Source organism: Silene latifolia, chromosome X (assembly GCF_048544455.1).
Source record: "Silene latifolia isolate original U9 population chromosome X, ASM4854445v1, whole genome shotgun sequence".
In the NCBI taxonomy this organism is placed as follows: Eukaryota; Viridiplantae; Streptophyta; class Magnoliopsida; order Caryophyllales; family Caryophyllaceae; genus Silene; species Silene latifolia.
This window is the reverse complement of record NC_133537.1, coordinates 309,235,301-309,254,060: the sequence shown is the minus strand read 5'-3', so window position 1 is coordinate 309,254,060 and position 18,760 is coordinate 309,235,301. Positions and strand designations below refer to the sequence as shown.

Here is an 18,760-nt window from a genome sequence, read left to right as displayed (position 1 = left end):
TTAGCTTTAATTAATTATCTTGCTCGTAGTCTCTAGGAAGAAACCTCTTCATAATATGCTTCTTAATTTTTCCCAAGTTTCAATCTTAGGTTTGCTGTCTTTTTTGCGTTGCTTTTTCAGATTTCCGTACCATAAAGACGCGTACTTGGTTAGTTTTAATGTAGCAACCTTAAATTGCTTATGCTCATCATAGTCTTTGTATTAAAAATCCTCTCTGCTTGACGAATTCAATCCAGAAACTTTTCAGCATCTAGATCTCTATTAAACTCGGGTATGTCTTATTTAAGGCCTTTGTCATCATCGTTCTTGTTTTTCTTTTTCTCCTTCGGCCGTTCTTCTTCCTCAAATTCGGCTTGGCTGTTCGAATCAACCTCGTTCTGCTTCTTCTTATTCTTATTTAAAACGGTAGCTATGTTCTTCACAATATACGAGATATGGCCGATCTCTTCTCTCACCGCATCCATATCGTCCTTCCATGGTATTTCTGTATTGTCGCTGTTTCCGGCTTCATCTCCTATGGCCATGACTCCCCAAGACTGATTTATTAGAGAATAAATCGAAAACCTTGCTCTGGTAACCACTTTGATGTAAAATAACCACGAGTTTTAACGTGTTTGAGTAAATTTACAGCGAAATAAATTTTTATGTGTTTTTTGTGTGAAATACGTACGAAAAATAAAGGGATATGAATTAGTTCTGACAATCTCACAAGACCGCTTAACTAAAATTAGGATATGACGTGAACAACTCTCCTCCCTTGTAAGGAACTCGAAACTGAACACAAATGCACTCAACCTCGCAAGGATGAATGTGTACTATCTCACCCTCGCAAGAACGAAATAATAAATCTAATAACTCACAAGCAATTAGAACAAACAAGTATAAAACTTGAGTTAAACTCTCTCATTCAATGAAATAAAATTGAATACAAAGCCCTCTATTTATAGACTATAGTAAAGTAGGCCGACTAAGAGGACTCCTAAAACTGCCTAAAAACAACATTCCTAAACTCGACCCTTAGAGAATTGGCAAAATTACCTTATTACAACTTGCTAAAATTAGGAAAGAAACAACAACGAAATAAACAACACTACCTTAAACTTATTCGGCAAAATGTAATAAGGAAACTAATAATAAGACTCGATTTAGGGATGTAAAATTGAGTCAGTTCGTCACCCGCGTAGAAGTTGGACAGCTCAACTTAAAACGACTATAACTCCTTCGTTACTTAACCAAATAAGGTGTATGACCACTTGTTGGAAAGCTAACCTAATGTACTTTAATCTTCAATAAAAAATCACACCAAAAATAGCTCTATTTTTGGAGATATTGAGCTTTTAAATCAAGTGAACGAATCTGAAAGACAAAATTGACTTAAACTTGCGTTTTAAACTTATACCTAAATTCCTCATGTATCAAAAGGGGTCTAATGGCTATTGCATAGGGGTGTCGAGAGTTATGATACCTTGCTGCTCATGTAAACAACATGACAAATGAAACATTGGCACGTATAGGGGAAAATCTCAAAGATTTGAGATGATTTTCGTCTTGTCATGTGGAACCGTAAATGTGCTGATTTACCTTTTGACGATGGCGTTCGATCCCTTCTACAAGGTTGTACAAACCAGACAAGATTTGCCTTAAAACTCAAACCTTAATAAATATCAACTACACGATCTCTTATTAGCGCTAATAATAATTGAAATATCTCCGATTTTTAACAAATGACTGTTTTCAATTTTTGAAAAAGTAGTTTACATCTTCTAAAACAATTTCATTAAGAAGGTATTCAAAGAGGAATGGACATCCTTTCATGATAAGCAATAAACTAGGTCGTTAATATACTAGAATTAAGCTATCAAATTAACAATTTATAAGCCAAACTATACTCTAGACTACTCTAAATGATAAAGTAATATAGTGCAAGTAAGGGTCGAACCCAAGAGAAGGTCTATTAAGCTAAGTACTTGAATTGTAAACTATTGATTACTAAAGACAAGATTATAAACAAACAATGGTTATTCACAATGACAAACAATAGAGACATAAAAAGGGGGGTTTTTGAGTTGATTTGCAACATGAAACAAAGTGAAATTTGCAATCTTAGTCTAACAAGCAATATAACAAACACTTGGTGAGTAAGATGATTCAATAATTAAGAGAACTTGGTGCAATCCTCCCTTAGTAACCAACAATGGTAAAGCTTGACTCTTTTATAATTCTCCTCCTAATTTCTACCCAATACTATCACCTCAAGATGTTGATACATGCAAATTAAACCATCTACACATATCCTTCAAGCTTAAGCAACAAATCATTAAACCATGACAAGAGACTAAGCATGAGCATTAAGAATTCAACCAAAAGATGAAGCTAGGATCAACTCCTCATAAGATTAAACCATACAAATGAGCAAAAGACATGAACTTTCCTATTTGTTGCATGAATCCTTTAAACCAAATCAACAAACAACAAACTTGCTTCAACAATCCCAACTAAATTAAACCATTTCATTAGGATTTGCAATAATCAAGTAAATAACATGCAAGGATGGCCAACCCAAACAATCAATTACTCAACATAAGAAATAAAGCACAAGAAAAGTTCATTAGACAAATAAGAGGAGATTAAAAGAGTCTTACAAAACCAAAGTTGGAAACTTTGGATGAATTACACCAAGATGGGAAGGATTTAGCCTTCCATAGTCTTCAAAACCCAAAGAAATAAAGAAAGATTACAACTTTGCATCCAAATAGTCCTCTAAATTATTACAAGATTAAACCCTAAGAATGAGATTAAAAGAGATGATATGATGGTAGGTGATAATCCCAGGTCTTCAAACTCTCGGGTATTTATAGGCCTTCACGAAAACCTAGAAAGATTTCCACTTAAGAAGCCCACGAAGAAGATTAGAAAAACACGTAAAGCGTATCGCGCAGTCGCGCAGCTGCGCAAGCACTGTTCATGCTCACGCATTTTTGCGCACTGCACTTCGTTTGCGCAGGCGCGCACGGTCTCGCACTTACGAACTTCTATTTCCCACGAGCTAGACCTCATCAATTGCCTTCATTTCTTCTAGCCTTCATTCCTACTTCTCCCAACTGATTTCCGGGTTACAAGTGATCCTCTTGTGCCTTGCCTTGACCTTTGAAAGGTGCTCTAATGCCACTCGGGTTCCATGCATAAGGATTGAATGCCCAACCGAGTAAAAATGCACAAGTTACCACCATATAACCGATTGCCAATTGTTAGGAAAAGTGTACCAAAAGACCCATATTAAAAGACACGAGGGTGATAAAATCGCCCTCTTAGACCGACACAATACATAACTATCAAACTCCCCCACACTTAGACTTTTGCTAGTCCCGAGCAAAACCCGCAACAAGCAACCATGAAGTCTACAAGAGAGCGTAGGAGAGTAAGACCACTCTTCCCTTTCCTCTTCCTTCTTATGTCTCCCTCAAAACACAACCACCAATTAAAAAGAAAAAGACATGACTCAAAGTTTTTGCACAAACTCTTCACTCACTCACCCTCCTTATTTCTCCCTCAAACAAGACACGACACACCCCCAACGCCGACTCATCACGCAACTCCACCCTTCTTATATCACCAACAAGAGATGGCCACTTTCACCTTATCCCAAGGTGGAAGCAAAGTGGCCTAAGCAACTCCTAAAACATCCTAATTCACCACTTATATCACCCCCTTATCACTCCAAGCAAGGTATGATCATGCTACTTGGTTGGCCACACTCCGAAGTAAATCAACAACCAAAGTAGCCAAAGCAAAAATCCACCGATTTGGGACAAGTTTTGTGACTCAAAAAGAAATTAAATCCTACTCTAGCCTCCTTCCAAGACCCTCCTTATCACTCCCTTCTTATCCCTCCATCTTTTTGGTGTTACAATTTTCAATTTTTCGATTTTTTTGGTGAAAATCCCTCATTTTGCCTAAGGTGCCCTTTCGGGTTTTCACCTTAGCTTTTCCTTTCCTCTCATGGTGGCTCGCAACTCATTTCTTCATTTTGCCCGGAATGCCCTTTCGGGTTTTCATCCCGTCCTCGGCCACCTTTCCCAATCTTGCCTAGGCGCCCACCCTTGTGGGTTTTCACCTAGCCGGGATTTTTTTTTTTTTTTTTTTTTTTTTTTTTTTTTTTTTGCATTCGCATTTGACTTGAAAGACGATTTACATATTTTACAATTCTCACTCCCCCACACTTAAATGTCACATTGTCCTCAATGTGAGGGAGTGCCAACTTCTTCAAAAAATTAGTTGGAGGGGCCCGAGCCTTCGCCTTGCTCATATGCCCCCCGGTTCTTTCTTCTTCTTTCTCTTCTTTCTCTTTCTTGTTGGGCCCTTGTGTAGGCCGCGTTAACTTGAGGTTCATCGATAGTGGGTTGATAGGTTGGGTCATTGGAGTGAAGAGTCATGCCGAAAAGGCCTCGAATAAGGCCAAAGGAGTCTTCATGGGCTTTGGCGTCATAGTAGGAGTCGTCAAGGTATTGGTGGTGCCTCTCGTTTTGCACCCCAAATTGTTGACTCACTTCTTCCCGCCACTTGTTTTGTTCTTGCCACATAGCTTGATTCTCCGCCCAAGCTTTGGCACATTGTTGTTGCCATGCAAGAGACTCCTCTTGCCTCTTGGCAATGTCTTCAAGAATTTTCTTTTGGGCCTTTTCGGCCTCATCTCCCAACCGTCTATGCTCCTCAAAAGATCTTCGGAATTGATCAAAACTCTCCAATCTCGACGCTTGTTGTTGTTGCCAAGAATGGGAGTTCTCAACCCTCCCACTAATCGCTTCCAACGTCCCCCGGGTGTCCTCAAAGTACTTAAACATTTTGTGTTGCCAAGGTGGTAAAGGTGGACTTGAGGAACCGCCGGCCTCAAACATAGGAGTGTCTTGAGGTGGATGGGAGGATGAAGGAATGTGTGGGGTTTCATGGAAGCCCCCCTCAATAATCTCAACTTCTCTTTCTTCTTCTTGTTGGGGATCATGGGAGAATTCAACGGCTCTCCTCTTCCGAATTTTTGGTGGGGGTGGGTTTGGGAGATTGCCCTCCGGGGGACAAAAGAAATCCCGGGCACGAGGTCCACTCGGGAGGGGGCCATTCAAAGGAAGCTTCATGTATTGCACTTTCCCCTCCCCTAACCAATGACAACTCCATGGAACCGTATCCATTGGAAGAATCATGTGAGTCTCTATCAACCCCGCTTCATTGTATAGGTGATTCCCCCACACTTGAGGTTGCTCTTCCGGAATATCCCCAACCAAACTAGCCACAAAAAGAGTGACCAAACCTCCACAATTAATACTTCCTTTCTTCTCACGTTGCTTTGCCGCACCAACCACAAAAAGCCTTGCCCAATCCGGCACTCCCTCCCCCTCGGGCAACATTGCCCACAAACACTCACGGACTCCATCATTGAGTTTGGTAGGCTCCCCCATCGTAAAGAAAAAACATGAAATCATCCGAGTAAGAATCCGGATGGGGGGATTTGTGATTGAGGAGATTTTGTCATTGTTTGTCCGGGGTGTTTTCCTTGTGAGCCCAAACCAAGAATCATCCAAGGCCGTACCCGATAGGTTTAAGGAGGAGGGTGGTTTGGTGATTCTCAAAATTTCCCTTACCCGCTCAAAGGTTAAGGTATGCCAAGTTCGGTTCAACCTAAAGTTCACCCGTTCATTCCCTCTTTCCCCCGTGATTTCGATGGTTGAGAGGAATTCTAAGGTGTAGGCGGGGTAGGTACGAAGTTGAAGGTTAATGTACTTCTCTAACCCCACCTTGGTGAGGAAGGCAAGGGTGTGGTCGTAAATACCCAAATCCCTCAAGGTTTCCGGGTGAAGAAATTTGGAGATCGGTAGGGGCTTACTCTCAAGGAACCTAAAGTGAGTCTTAAGGTGGTTTGGTAACCCTTCATCCCCTTTAAAAGGTTTGGGTGGTGCATTTGGTGGAGGTTGGTTGGATGAGTCACCCTTCTTCTTAGATTTTCCCTTGCCAAGACCAAAAACCATCTTGTTCTCTTTTAAATTTGCAAAAACAACCACTTAAAAACAACCAAAAATCTGAAAAATTTTCTAAGGGGCAATTCAACAAACACCTTGTGAGCACTAGCACAAAATGGTGTAGCTAAGGTAATTTTGTTGAATATTTGCCTTCCCTAACAGAAAATGATTGCCAACAATCCCCAAACAAGTAATTACAAGCAAGAAATCAACTCAACTACTCAAAGGAAATCGAATTGAAAAAAATTAAGACAAGGATAGTGAAGAAAGTTGTTATACCTTCCCGAAAAAATCCTCAATCCTGCTTGAATACGGAAGAATGTTGCATAAAAACCCCTTTATAACCCAGAAGTCCACTTGAACAAGCTTCAAATCAACCCGGAAAAATTCTAGGATTTGGGAGATTGGGGGATTTTCGTCAGAAAATTGGAGATTTAAAGGTGTTTTTGATTCCAAGGATGAATTTGGTGAAGAAATTGGTGATGAGATGTAGGTTTGTTGTTGATATGGAGTGATTTGGTTGGACTTGGAGTGAATGAGATGGTGAATGTTGGGGTTTTGTCGAAAAAGCTTTGGTAAGAAATGAGGGTTGAACACGGGATAAGAAAAGATAAAGAACCGAGATGACAGACCTGCGCAGGCTGCGCAATCACTGTTCATGTCTGCGCAAAATTGCGCACCTGCGCAAGCCATATGCGCAGGCTGCGCTGCCCTTCGCAGTTTCGTGCTCAGCTCTTTTAATTGTGAAAACTCAAATTTAGCTCATTTTTTCTTCTTTTACCCTTGATCTCTTCTTCAAAGCTTCTTCCAATCATTTTTTCTATTGAACCCGACTCTCATCTCCTCTTGGGCACGCCTTCCAAGAGGGTTCTTGCAAATCACTATATCATTAAACAAACCTCAAGTGCCTTTTTACATGTCAAATGCAAATGGAATGACTTTAAATGAAATTGCGGAATGTAATTGCGGAATTAAATTGCGGAATTTAAACTACGCTAGGAAAGCAATTAAATTGGGATAGAATATTTACAAATTTGCCGTTATTTAACGTCGATGGCTCGACTTAGTCAAAGTTGGAGAATCAATCTTTATAAATTGGATCTTCTAAAAGAAGATCCTCTTCACCTTGTAATTCGATTCCTTTGTAGTACTTCTTCAACCTTTGCCCATTTACCTTTATCACTTTCCCCGAGGTCGGGTCTTCCACCTCCACCGCTCCGTGGGGAAAAACTTTCTTGACTTTGTAAGGTCCATACCACTTTGACCTTAACTTGCCGGGAAAATTCTTGAGGCGACTTTGAAAAACCAACACATCTTCTCCCTCTTTGAAAACTCTTCTTGTGACCATCTTGTCATGCCAAGACCGAGCCTTTTCTTTATAGATGCTAGCATTGTCATAGGCATTGTGCCTAAGCTCTTCCAATTCTTGTATTTGAAGCTTCCGGTGCAATCCCGCCTCATCGACATTTTGATTAAAAGCTTTGATTGCCCAATAGGCTTTGTGCTCCACTTCTACGGGAAGGTGGCATCCCTTCCCATAAATAAGCCTATATGGGGACATGTCGATTGGGGTCTTATAAGCCGTTCTATAGGCCCAAAGAGCATCTTCAAGTCTCTTGCTCCAATCCTTTCGGTCGGGATTGACCGTTCTTTCCAAGATGTGTTTAACCTCCCGGTTAGAGACTTCCGCTTGGCCATTTGTTTGGGGGTGATATGCCGTAGAAACTTTGTGAAGCACACCATATTTTTGAAGCAAGGTTGAGATCACCTTGTTGCAAAAATGAGTCCCCCTATCACTCACAATGGCTTTTGGGAAGCCGAATCTTGAAAATATATTGCTTTTGACAAATGCTTGCACCGTCTTTGCATCATCACATTTTGTGGGGATGGCTTCCACCCACTTAGACACGTAGTCGACCGCCAAGAGGATGTAGATGTATCCATAGGAGTTAGGGAATGGCCTCATGAAGTCTATTCCCCAAACATCAAAAATTTCCAAGTAGAGCATCGGTTGTTGGGGCATTTCGTTCCTACGTGATATGTTGCCAAAACGTTGGCATCTATCACAAGTAGTAACGAAAATATGAGCATCTTTAAATAACTTGGGCCAATAGAAACCGCACTCAAGGATTTTACGTGCCGTTCTATGGGGCCCAAAGTGACCCCCACAAGCGTACTCATGGCAATGCTTTAGGATAGATGGGATTTCTACATCCGGCACACAACGGCGGATGACTTGGTCTTGGCACATTTTCCACAAATATGGTTCATCCCATATATAGAATCTAGAATCGGACTTGATCTTGTTCCTTTGACTAGATGAAAGGGAGGTGGGAAACTTCTTGGTGACCATGTAATTGACAAGGTTGGCATACCAAGGCTCAATGGCCTTCATGGAGTAAAGGGATTCATGTGGTAAGCCACCGTCAACTACCCCCATAGTCTTCACGAGATCTTCATTGATGTGAAGCCTACTCAAATGGTCGGCCACCACATTAGCACTCCCTTGCTTGTCTTTGATTTCTATGTCAAATTCGCTCAACAAAAGCACCCATCTCATGAGCCTAGCCTTGGTGTCTTTCTTGTCTACAAGTTGCCTTATAGACTTGTGATCGGTGTAGATAATAACCTTTGCACCCAAGAGATAAGCCCGGAATTTTTCAATGGCATATACCACCGCTAAAAATTCCTTCTCCGTGACGGTGTAATTTCGTTGAGCATCATTCAAGAGCGAGGAAGCATATTGGATCACATATGAAGCTTTATCATCTTTTTGTCCCAACACGGCTCCAATGGCAAAATCGCTTGCATCGGTCATGATTTCAAAGGGCCGATCCCACTTGGGTGCTTGAATGATTGGGGCCGATACAAGTCTTTCCTTCAACAAGTCAAATGCTTCCCTACAATGATCATCAAACACGAACTCTACATCCTTGTGCAAAAGTTTGCACAAGGGGTTAGCTATTTTGGAGAAATCCTTAATAAACCTTCGATAAAAACCCGCGTGCCCCAAGAACGATCTCACGTCTCGAGTATTAGATGGATACGGTAAGGTTTTAATCACATCCACCTTTGCCATATCCACCTCAATCCCTCTTTTCGACACTATGTGTCCTAGCACGATTCCACTACTCACCATTAAATGACACTTTTCAGAATTTAAAATAAGGTGAGAGTCTATGCACCGTGATAAGACCATAGCGAGATGGTCTAGACACGAGTCAAATGAGTCTCCATGAATGGTGAAGTCATCCATGAAGACTTCCAAAATACGCTCCACATAGTCCGAGAAAATGCTCATCATGCACCGTTGGAAAGTGCCGGGGGCATTGCACAATCCAAAGGGCATGCGGCGGTAAGCATAAGTACCGAATGGGCAAGTAAAGGTTGTTTTGGATTGATCCTCCGGGTGAATGGGGATTTGAAAATACCCGGAATATCCATCCAAAAAACAATAGTACTCTTTCCCACCTAACCTCTCTAGCATTTGATCTAGAAAGGGTAGGGGGAAATGGTCCTTCCAAGTGACTTGGTTGAGGCGGCGATAATCAATACACACCCTCCATCCCGTTTGCAAACGGGTGGGGATCAATGCCCCTTGAGTGTTTTTGATTACCGTCACCCCTCCCTTCTTCGGCACAACTTGAGTAGGACTTACCCATTGGGAGTCACTAATTGGAAAGATGATACCCATTTGAAGAAGTTTGATAACTTCTTCCTTGACAACTTCCATCATAGGTGGATTGAGCCTCCGTTGTGGTTGCCGGACGGGTTTTGCATCCTTTTCCAATCGAATTTTGTGCATGCAAGTGCTCGGGCTTATCCCCTTGATATCCGCGATGCTCCATTCAAATGCTTCTTTATACTTTTGCAAAACATCCACCAACCTCCTCTCTTGATCACCCTCAAGTTGGTTGGAAATTATGAGGGGTAGAGTTTCATTGGCCCCAAGAAAGATGTATTTCAAATTGTCGGGGAGTGGTTTGAGAGTGGGGGTGGGTGGTTTGATGATGGATGGAAGGGGTCTCTCAAGGAAAGCCTCTAAAGAAAGAAATTTGGATGGATTGTCATAGGAATAAGAGGAAAAACACGACTTAGTGGGGTGGGAAATTGCGCAGGCTGCGCATGGGGGTTGCGCAGTCGCGCAGATTGCGCAGTCGCGCATTGGGCATGCGCAGTGCGCCTCTGCTCGACATTTCTTCCTCAATTTCTTGCACTTCTTTTTCTTTGATTGATTCTTCCAATGGTTCTTCCTTTTCCAATGCTTCTATACTTTCCTGCACATCATGAGACAACAAAAACCGCAACCCTTCCTTTTCGACATTGTTAGTGAGGGCCACTTCAAGTGGGTCCCTATGACCAATTTGGTAAACTCGATTTGCCAAGTTCTCAATTTTGTCAATAAAGTAGCAACAACTCAAATCATCGGTCTTTTTCATCGTCTCATACACATTATATTTCAAAACTTTCCCTTCAAATTCCATGGTTAAGGTTCCATCATACATGTCAAGCTTGGTTTTGGAGGTTCTCATAAAAGGCCTCCCTAGCAAGAGGGGTGTAGCCTTAGAGTCCGGTTCCATATCCAAAACATAAAAATCGGCCGGGAACATGAACTTATCAACTTCTACCAACACATCCTCTACAAGGCCCTTGGGGTGAATTGTGGAACGATCCGCCAATTGTATCACAACATTGGTCCTAGATAAGGGAGGCAATTCTAAGGTCTCATAAATGGAATAAGGCATGACATTAATGGAGGACCCCGAGTCTAGCATAGCTCTAGCAAAAGCTTTGCCTCCAATTGAGCACGGTATAGTTAGCATGCCCGAGTCATCACACTTTTTGGGAAGATTTTGTTTGAAAATGGCCGAGACATGCCTACTAACCGTGACCCTTTCTACTCCTTTCCTTGGCTTCCGTTTAGGGGTGCAAAGTTCTTTGAGAAACTTTGCATACCTAGGAACGGTTTTGATGATAGTAAAAAGAGGGATGTTGACCTCACATTTCCTAAAAGTTTCATAAAGATCGGTGTCTTTATCAAACTTCTTGGGATTTGTGAGGGCACTAGGAAATGGTACCTCCGGTTCATATTCCTTTTCAATCTCTTGGAGTGAATCCTTTGTGTTGGTGCTTCCTTCCTTTCCTTTGTCAATGCTCAAAGGACTCCTCTCTTTTCCTCATTAGCTTTTGAAGATGATCCTTTCCCTTGTTCAACCACAAGTTCTTCTTCAATTTGATCTTCAACCTCAATAACCCTTTCTTGTGACTTGCCCCTTCTCTTCTTCTTGGGAGGGGATTCTAAAGTTCTCCCCTTCCTCAATGTCATGGCACTAGCATTCTCTCTAGGGGGAAATGTAGTGGAGGGAATAGAAGTTGAGGTCCTTTGATTTTTCTTGGCAAGTTCTTGGGCAATTTGGCCAAGTTGGACTTCAAGGTTGGCAACCTTGGCATCACTAACATTCTTATCGGCATCAATCTTGTCAAGCCTCTTGTTTGTTTTGACTTGCTCTTGCAAAATGTTTTTAAGCAAGTCTTGAACACTTGGTTCCTTTTGAGAATTGTTGTTACCTTGATTGCCAAATTGGGATGATTGACCTTGGTTTTGGTTTCTACCTTGGTTGTTGAAATTCCCATTCCTATTCCCTTGAGAGTTTGAACCTTGACCTTGTCGGGAATTTTGGTCCCTCAAGTGGTATAATTGACCATTCACAAAACTCTTTGAGGTGTCACCACCCCAACCAAGTCTAGGATTGTCTCTACTCCCAACATTGTAAGTATTGCCACTAGGGTCATAATTGTAGTATCCTCCCCCTTGAGGATTTCTAGCATTGTAATTCCCATACCCCATTGCACTTACATTCTCCTTGCTTATTCCTTGCTCTTCCATGATGGGACAAGCTTCCATTGGGTGTGGCCCTTGACAAAAATTACACTCCACATTAGATCCTTGTGCTCCTCCTTGATTGTTCCCCACTAGTTGAGCAACCATTTTTGTGAGATCATCCACGGTTTTCTCAAGCTTGTGGGTAGAAGGAGAAGGTGTCTCAATGAAGTTAAGATTCTTTGACCCTCGGGTTCTTCCATAGTTCCTTGTGCTAGCGGCCAACCTTTCTATGATCTCATTTGCCTCCGCCACGGAATAGTTGTCAACTCCACCACCCGTAGCGGAATTAACCATGATTTGGTATTGTTGTGTAAGACCATCACAAAAGTTGACCAAAAGGTCATCACCACTAAGGCCATGGTAAGGACATTGAGCAACTAGCTTCTTGAATCTCTCCCAATACTCATATAAGCTCTCACTTGCATCTTGCTCCGGAGAAGTGATGGCTTTCTTTGTATGGTTATGTCTTGAGTCGGGGTAGTATTTCTCAAGAAAAGCCGCCTTCATGTCCTTCCAAGTACGGATTGTACCCGGTTGAAGGTAAAACAACCAATCTTTTGCCGCATCTTGAAGTGAAAATGGGAAAACTCTCAACTTAAATTGATCTTCCGTGACACCATTTGGAATTGCACCCTCACACATCATATGGAATTCGGAAAGATGGCGATTTGGGTCATCTCCCGCATGTCCATGAAACTTTGGGAGGTTGTGAATGAAATAGCCCTTCAATTCAAAGTTGGCATTAGCCCCCATGGGTGGGTAGGCAATGCAAAGAGGTTGAGTGTCATAATTCCTTGCCCGGAGCTCCCTAATAGTTCTAGTATCATTCGCCATTGACGGGTATTCCACTTCAATTGGCTCTACGTCAATAGGATCTTCCTCAATTTGGGCTTCTAAAGGTGGTTCTTCTACTCTATGTGCTCGTTGTGCTCGTTGGTACCAAGGGTTAGTAAATAACCATGAATAGGCACCAAAAGCGTCTTCGTCCACGGAAGTTGATTCACCGTGTTGTGGGGAACCAAACATAAACCTTCGCACTAAGCAAACAAATTAGAACTTCCTATTACTTCACAACAAGAGGAGTAATAAAACAACTAAACATAAATTCACAAACTCAAGTTCTAGCTATGTTGCCCTTCCCCGGCAACGGCGCCAAAATTTGATAAGCAATAAACTAGGTCGTTAATATACTAGAATTAAGCTACCAAATTAACAATTTATAAGCCAAACTATACTCTAGACTACTCTAAATGATAAAGTAATATAGTGCAAGTAAGGGTCGAACCCAAGAGAAGGTCTATTAAGCTAAGTACTTGAATTGTAAACTATTGATTACTAAAGACAAGATTATAAACAAACAATGGTTATTCACAATGACAAACAATAGAGACATAAAAAGGGGGGTTTTTAAGTTGATTTGCAACATGAAACAAAGTGAAATTTGCAATCTTAGTCTAACAAGCAATATAACAAACACTTGGTGAGTAAGATGATTCAATAATTAAGAGAACTTGGTGCAATCCTCCCTTAGTAACCAACAATGGTAAAGCTTGACTCTTTTATAATTCTCCTCCTAATTTCTACCCAATACTATCACCTCAAGATGTTGATACATGCAAATTAAACCATCTACACATATCCTTCAAGCTTAAGCAACAAATCATTAAACCATGACAAGAGACTAAGCATGAGCATTAAGAATTCAACCAAAAGATGAAGCTAGGATCAACTCCTCATAAGATTAAACCATACAAATGAGCAAAAGACATGAACTTTCCTATTTGTTGCATGAATCCTTTAAACCAAATCAACAAACAACAAACTTGCTTCAACAATCCCAACTAAATTAAACCATTTCATTAGGATTTGCAATAATCAAGTAAATAACATGCAAGGATGGCCAACCCAAACAATCAATTACTCAACATAAGAAATAAAGCACAAGAAAAGTTCATTAGACAAATAAGAGGAGATTAAAAGAGTCTTACAAAATCAAAGTTGAAAACTTTGGATGAATTACACCAAGATGGGAAGGATTTAGCCTTCCATAGTCTTCAAAACCCAAAGAAATAAAGAAAGATTACAACTTTGCATCCAAATAGTCCTCTAAATTATTACAAGATTAAACCCTAAGAATGAGATTAAAAGAGATGATATGATGGTAGGTGATAATCCCAAGTCTTCAAACTCTCGGGTATTTATAGGCCTTCACGAAAACCTAGAAAGATTTCCACTTAAGAAGCCCACGAAGAAGATTAGAAAAACCCGTAAAGCAGGGCTGCGCAGGCTGCGCAAGCACTGTTCATGCCTGCGCATTTTTGCGCACTGCAAGACACCTCCTTTTGCGCAGGCCGCGCACGGTCTCGCACTCAACTTCTATTTCCCACGAGCTAGACCTCTTCAATTGCCTTCATTTCTTCTAGTCTTCATTCCTACTTCTCCCAACTGATTTCCGGGTTACAAGTGATCCTCTTGTGCCTTGCCTTGACCTTTGAAAGGTGCTCTAATGCCACTCGGGTTCCATGCATAAGGATTGAGTGCCCAACCGAGTAAAAATGCACAAGTTACCACCATATAACCGATTGCCAATTGTTAGGAAAAGTGTACCAAAAGACCCATATTAAAAGACACGAGGGTGATAAAATCGCCCTCTTAGACCGACACAATACATAACTATCATTTCAATCAAATGGTAGCATCCTCTTCTCCACTGCTAAGCCATAACGTTCGGCTTCTGCTGCAGCATCATAGCACACTATCGCCTCCCAAACTAACACCAAACTAATAAGGGAAAAATAAAGAAGGATCAATAATATGGCTTACGATACACATTTTATGAATGAAATCACGACTTGAACACTTATACCATGTAGCCAGGAACAGGAATCGAACACAAAGCAGGAAGGGATTCTTTCTGGAGGTGTCGTAGAAGGTTTGAGCTACATGTTCCTGTGCAAGAACATTAGTCACTTAAACTGGCCAAATATGGAATATCTGTCACTGACCTTGACCGTGAATCCAAATGCGATTAAGGGTATTTCTAATGGTAAAGCTATATTTATGTTTTAAGAAGATAATTTAAACCCTTATCTTACCACGCCATAATAGAACTTTGTTAGGCAACTTCTTGATGTCCTCAGAGGATGATCCAGCACTCGAATCAACATTGAAGATATTCTCGACTGAAATATCGCAACTCTGGGAGAAGCATCCACCATATATAAAAGAGTCCATAACTACTGTAGAAAAGGTTTTACACCACTATAGGTTGTTCGTCTACTTACAATCTCACCAACTTTGATGGGTTCATTTGTTTTCTCAAAGTACTTTACAGTCATTTTGTAGTCAGCTGAGGAGTCCTCCAGTGGGGTGATTTTGCATCTGAGCTTGTTATATCGGTTTGATAACGGATCCTCCAGGGTTGAGCCACTTATATCGCCTATCATATGTAAAGCCACGGTTATATCCCTAACTGTCTCAAGGGGCGCGACAACCTATATCACAATGTTACAAAGTTAAATACACAAGCACAGGACCCAAATGAAACCATGAAATTTAGACGGTATCATGATTTTACACGATCAGCCAATTCTTGGAAATATTTGATAATGAAAGGCTGGGTTGAGTGCATCCCCCCTACTACTAAGAGAATAAAATTCTCTTAGTATTTTCCCGCCCAACTGCTCCCTACTTTAATGGGCCTATGTTTTATGGACTGGAAACACCACAAATAAGATTCTGAGTTGAGCCCACTATTTAAAAATAATCTTTGACTTTTCTAATTAAGAATCCTATATAGAAACAAATTGATTATCACCATTCCAACGTATAACCAAAAGATTCTTTTGACTTTTCTAATTAAGAATCCTATATGGAAACAAATTGATTTCCCATTCATTACTACCATTGAAACGTATAACCAAAAAAATTCTGACGTTGATAATTAACAATCCTATACGGAAACAAATTTTTTCTATATAATTTGGCAGATCTCATTACTAACATTCTAACGTTAAAACCAATTTGATATGTGTCAAATTTTGATGAATTTTCTTATAGGAAATAGAAAGTGAAATTTTAGTTTAATAATTTTAAAATCGTCTCTTTAAACGCGTAGTATATTATTTCGACCGTTTTTTTATAAGGCTAATAGGTTTTTTAATTATAATTTACATCTAATTTAATTTCATAAATTAGTTCCCTTATTGATTTAACATTATAATATTATTATTAATAGTTAGGAACAAGACTAACTTAGTTTCAAGTTTCAACTATCTTTTACGGTAATAAACTTTATTTTTTTCCTCCTTGCTAATATTATATCTATTATATTATAACATTAACTTAAAAGTACCATATATTTTATGCGCAAATGCAATTTTATTGTATTTTCCTCTTTATAAACAAAATCTTAAAAATGTCGTGCTGTAGCACGGGTCCTATACTAGTTAGAGTAAACCATTTAAAGCTGAAAACAGATCACAAATCCTCTGCCTTTGGCCTACCCTCTTTCTGCGACTTCAGAGTCTCTGTATTGTAGCAGAACTTCCTCACCTGATGGAGTTTTGAATCACAGTAGGCGGGCTCAAATAAGAGAGTGTGTTCAATTAATATTAGGACAATCCTAAACAAATAGGTTAAAACGCATCTCTTTATATGTAGGATCAGTAACCATACCCACTGGTAAGTCATTTCAATCAAAGAATATCGAAATTAAAATTTCGACATTAGCAGACGAGGAAATGTTTTTATATTGAATGTTTCGAGCTGAATTCTTAACAATCTGTAAAAAAAGCATGAATTGAGACGATAAAATTAATCAATCATCAACTTGAGGAACCTTGTCGCTAGAAAAATGGAATCGTAAAGCAAATAAATTCATGCTGAAATCGTAAAGTAAATAAAAATGGAACAATAAATAAAGCAAAAATGAACCCGAACGAAAAACATATGAAAACCCTAATTAAGCATTCGAAATCAAATCAGTAGATGAAAAAAAAAAAAAAAAGAGGAGATTAGTAGATGAAATAACGACTTTGCTCTAGCGCTGCTGATGATGTGATTGTCAATCTTGGTTCTAACCCCCAAAAGAGGAAATATGATAAAGAAAATAGTCAAATAACAAACCTAAAAGTAAGCGAGGTGATATAAGGTGTAGAGATTTGTAAGTAGACTTACATATCAGAGATGCAATGAATTGAAGCATCTTTCATAGCAGTCAGGATTATACACGGAACACATCTGTGCCAGCACCAAGGCCCGCATCGACACCTGTTACAAGCCAGTTACGCTTGCGTAAATAGGGCGAATTATAAAACGACAAACACAAGCGCTAGAACATGAATTACTTTAAAGTCAGAGACATTAATATTTGGAATTGATTTGATTTATGCCATAAATAATAATAGTCAAATACCTGAAATGATGGAACATAATACTGACTCCAGATAGCGCCGCCTAACCCCAACTGCCTTACTCAAAAATTAGCGTTACTGAGCAAATGCTAGAAATATACTCCGTAATGTCCTTGATGAAAAATTTACAATATTAATCTAATCAACCAATATTTGTGCTCCAAATCGTATCATACAAATCTTCGTGCTTATTAGTAAAAAGTTGACATTAGTAGAGAATAGGGCTGTTAATGAGACGAGACAGCTCCCGAGCAACTCGAGCTCGGCTCGGGTCAAAACTCGGCTCGAGAGCTTAACGAGTCAAGCCGAGCAAACGTTGGCTCGGCTCGAAAAACTCGTGAGCAGACTCGAACTTGTATAATTAGATAAAATGTTACTCATATTTTATAAACATGTTTTGTCATGATTATATATTTGTATCACACATATCAAAAATGTCTCGTTGATTTTCCAATATTTTTATATAAATATTTTGAGCCTTGTTATTGAAAATTTCGAGAGAAAAAAAAATGAACAATCAACAATAATTATATATAGGCTCGAGTTGAGCTCGAATTTGACTCGAGCTCGCGTTAAAGTACGCAAGGTTGATAACGAGCACAATTTTTTGAAGCTCGGGTAAGCTCGAGATCGACTCAAGCTCGAGTTTTACTTTATGAGCACAATCCGAGCAAGGCCAAGCCCGGGCTCGACTCGGCTCGATAACACCCCTAGTAGAGAAAAAATAATGTTAATAATTGAAATGTACAATTATTACGTTATTAGTTAAAAATTAACGTTAGCAAAACATTGACATTGTTGATCGAATCATATGGACATTCGTGCGCCAAATCGGATCATACAAATGATTGTGCTCTAATACAATTCTTACCTTATTATTAGTAAAAAAACTGACGTCAACAAAGAAAAAATATTTTTATTAATTGAATTATGCAAATATAATTTTATTAATAAAAAATTGACAGTAGTACAGAATGGTGAAGAAAGACATAACGTTTCAGGGTTTCGAAGGCTTAAGGTTTCGGGTTTTTAAGGTTTAGGGTTTCGGGGTTTAAGGATTTATAAAGTTTCAGGGTTTAGGTTTAATAAGGTTTAGGGTTACACAAAATAAGCCATAACGTAATTATGATAGGAGAATGAACGTAATGACAAACGCGAACGATTGAAATGATCGCTTTATGTTATTCTAAAGGGGATAATGTACTAGTTTGAACGTAATTGTAATAAAATGATCACTATATGCGATTTAATGCTAAATGGGATCGATATAACGTGTTAATAATTAAATTATCGGTCTATGGGGGTACAAAGATAATGTGCTTGATTGAACGTTACAATACTAATGTAATCATTTTATGTGATTTAATCATAAACGTGATAGATTTAACGAGAACATTAACAGAATAATCGCTTAATGAAAGTTAATACTAAATGCGATCGATTGAGCGTAATTA

General features: G+C 39.6%; 1 protein-coding gene across 6 annotated transcripts; it reads right to left on the bottom strand.

Annotated features, from left to right (window-relative positions):
* Positions 1–1,658: 1,658 nt before the first annotated feature.
* On the bottom strand, positions 1,659–17,365 carry LOC141617418 (protein ADP-ribosyltransferase PARP3-like). 6 transcript variants are annotated; one of them, XR_012531108.1, is made up of 8 exons: positions 17,309–17,365; positions 16,342–17,163; positions 15,470–15,523; positions 15,177–15,386; positions 14,988–15,090; positions 14,759–14,841; positions 14,577–14,673; positions 1,659–1,814 (listed from the first exon to the last, which is right to left on the bottom strand). XR_012531108.1 is itself a non-coding variant. In XM_074434613.1 (8 exons), the coding sequence occupies exons 4-8, from the start codon at positions 15,521–15,523 to the stop codon at positions 14,638–14,640; spliced, it is 486 nt and encodes a 161-aa protein (XP_074290714.1). In that variant the 5' UTR covers positions 16,342–16,446; positions 16,570–17,163; positions 17,309–17,365; the 3' UTR covers positions 14,573–14,637. The 6 variants fall into 6 exon arrangements, 5 of the variants coding, with proteins under 5 accessions (XP_074290714.1, XP_074290713.1, XP_074290715.1 ...); XM_074434613.1 differs by lacking the exon at positions 1,659–1,814 and having other exon boundaries at positions 14,573–14,673; positions 16,342–16,446; positions 16,570–17,163; XM_074434612.1 differs by lacking the exon at positions 1,659–1,814 and having other exon boundaries at positions 14,573–14,673; positions 16,342–16,675; positions 17,071–17,163.
* Positions 17,366–18,760: the final 1,395 nt, after the last annotated feature.

Bases quoted from the DNA above. Each gene is read 5' to 3' on its own strand.
- LOC141617418 (XM_074434613.1), bottom strand. From the start codon at position 15,523: ATGCACTCAACCCAGCCTTTCATTATCAAATATTTCCAAGAATTGGCT. The intron at 15,387-15,469 runs GTAAAATCATGA...ATTGTGATATAG, and splicing joins TCCAAGAATTGGCTGATCGT to GTTGTCGCGCCCCTTGAGAC. The intron at 15,091-15,176 runs GTAAGTAGACGA...TGCTTCTCCCAG, and splicing joins CCATCAAAGTTGGTGAGATT to AGTTGCGATATTTCAGTCGA.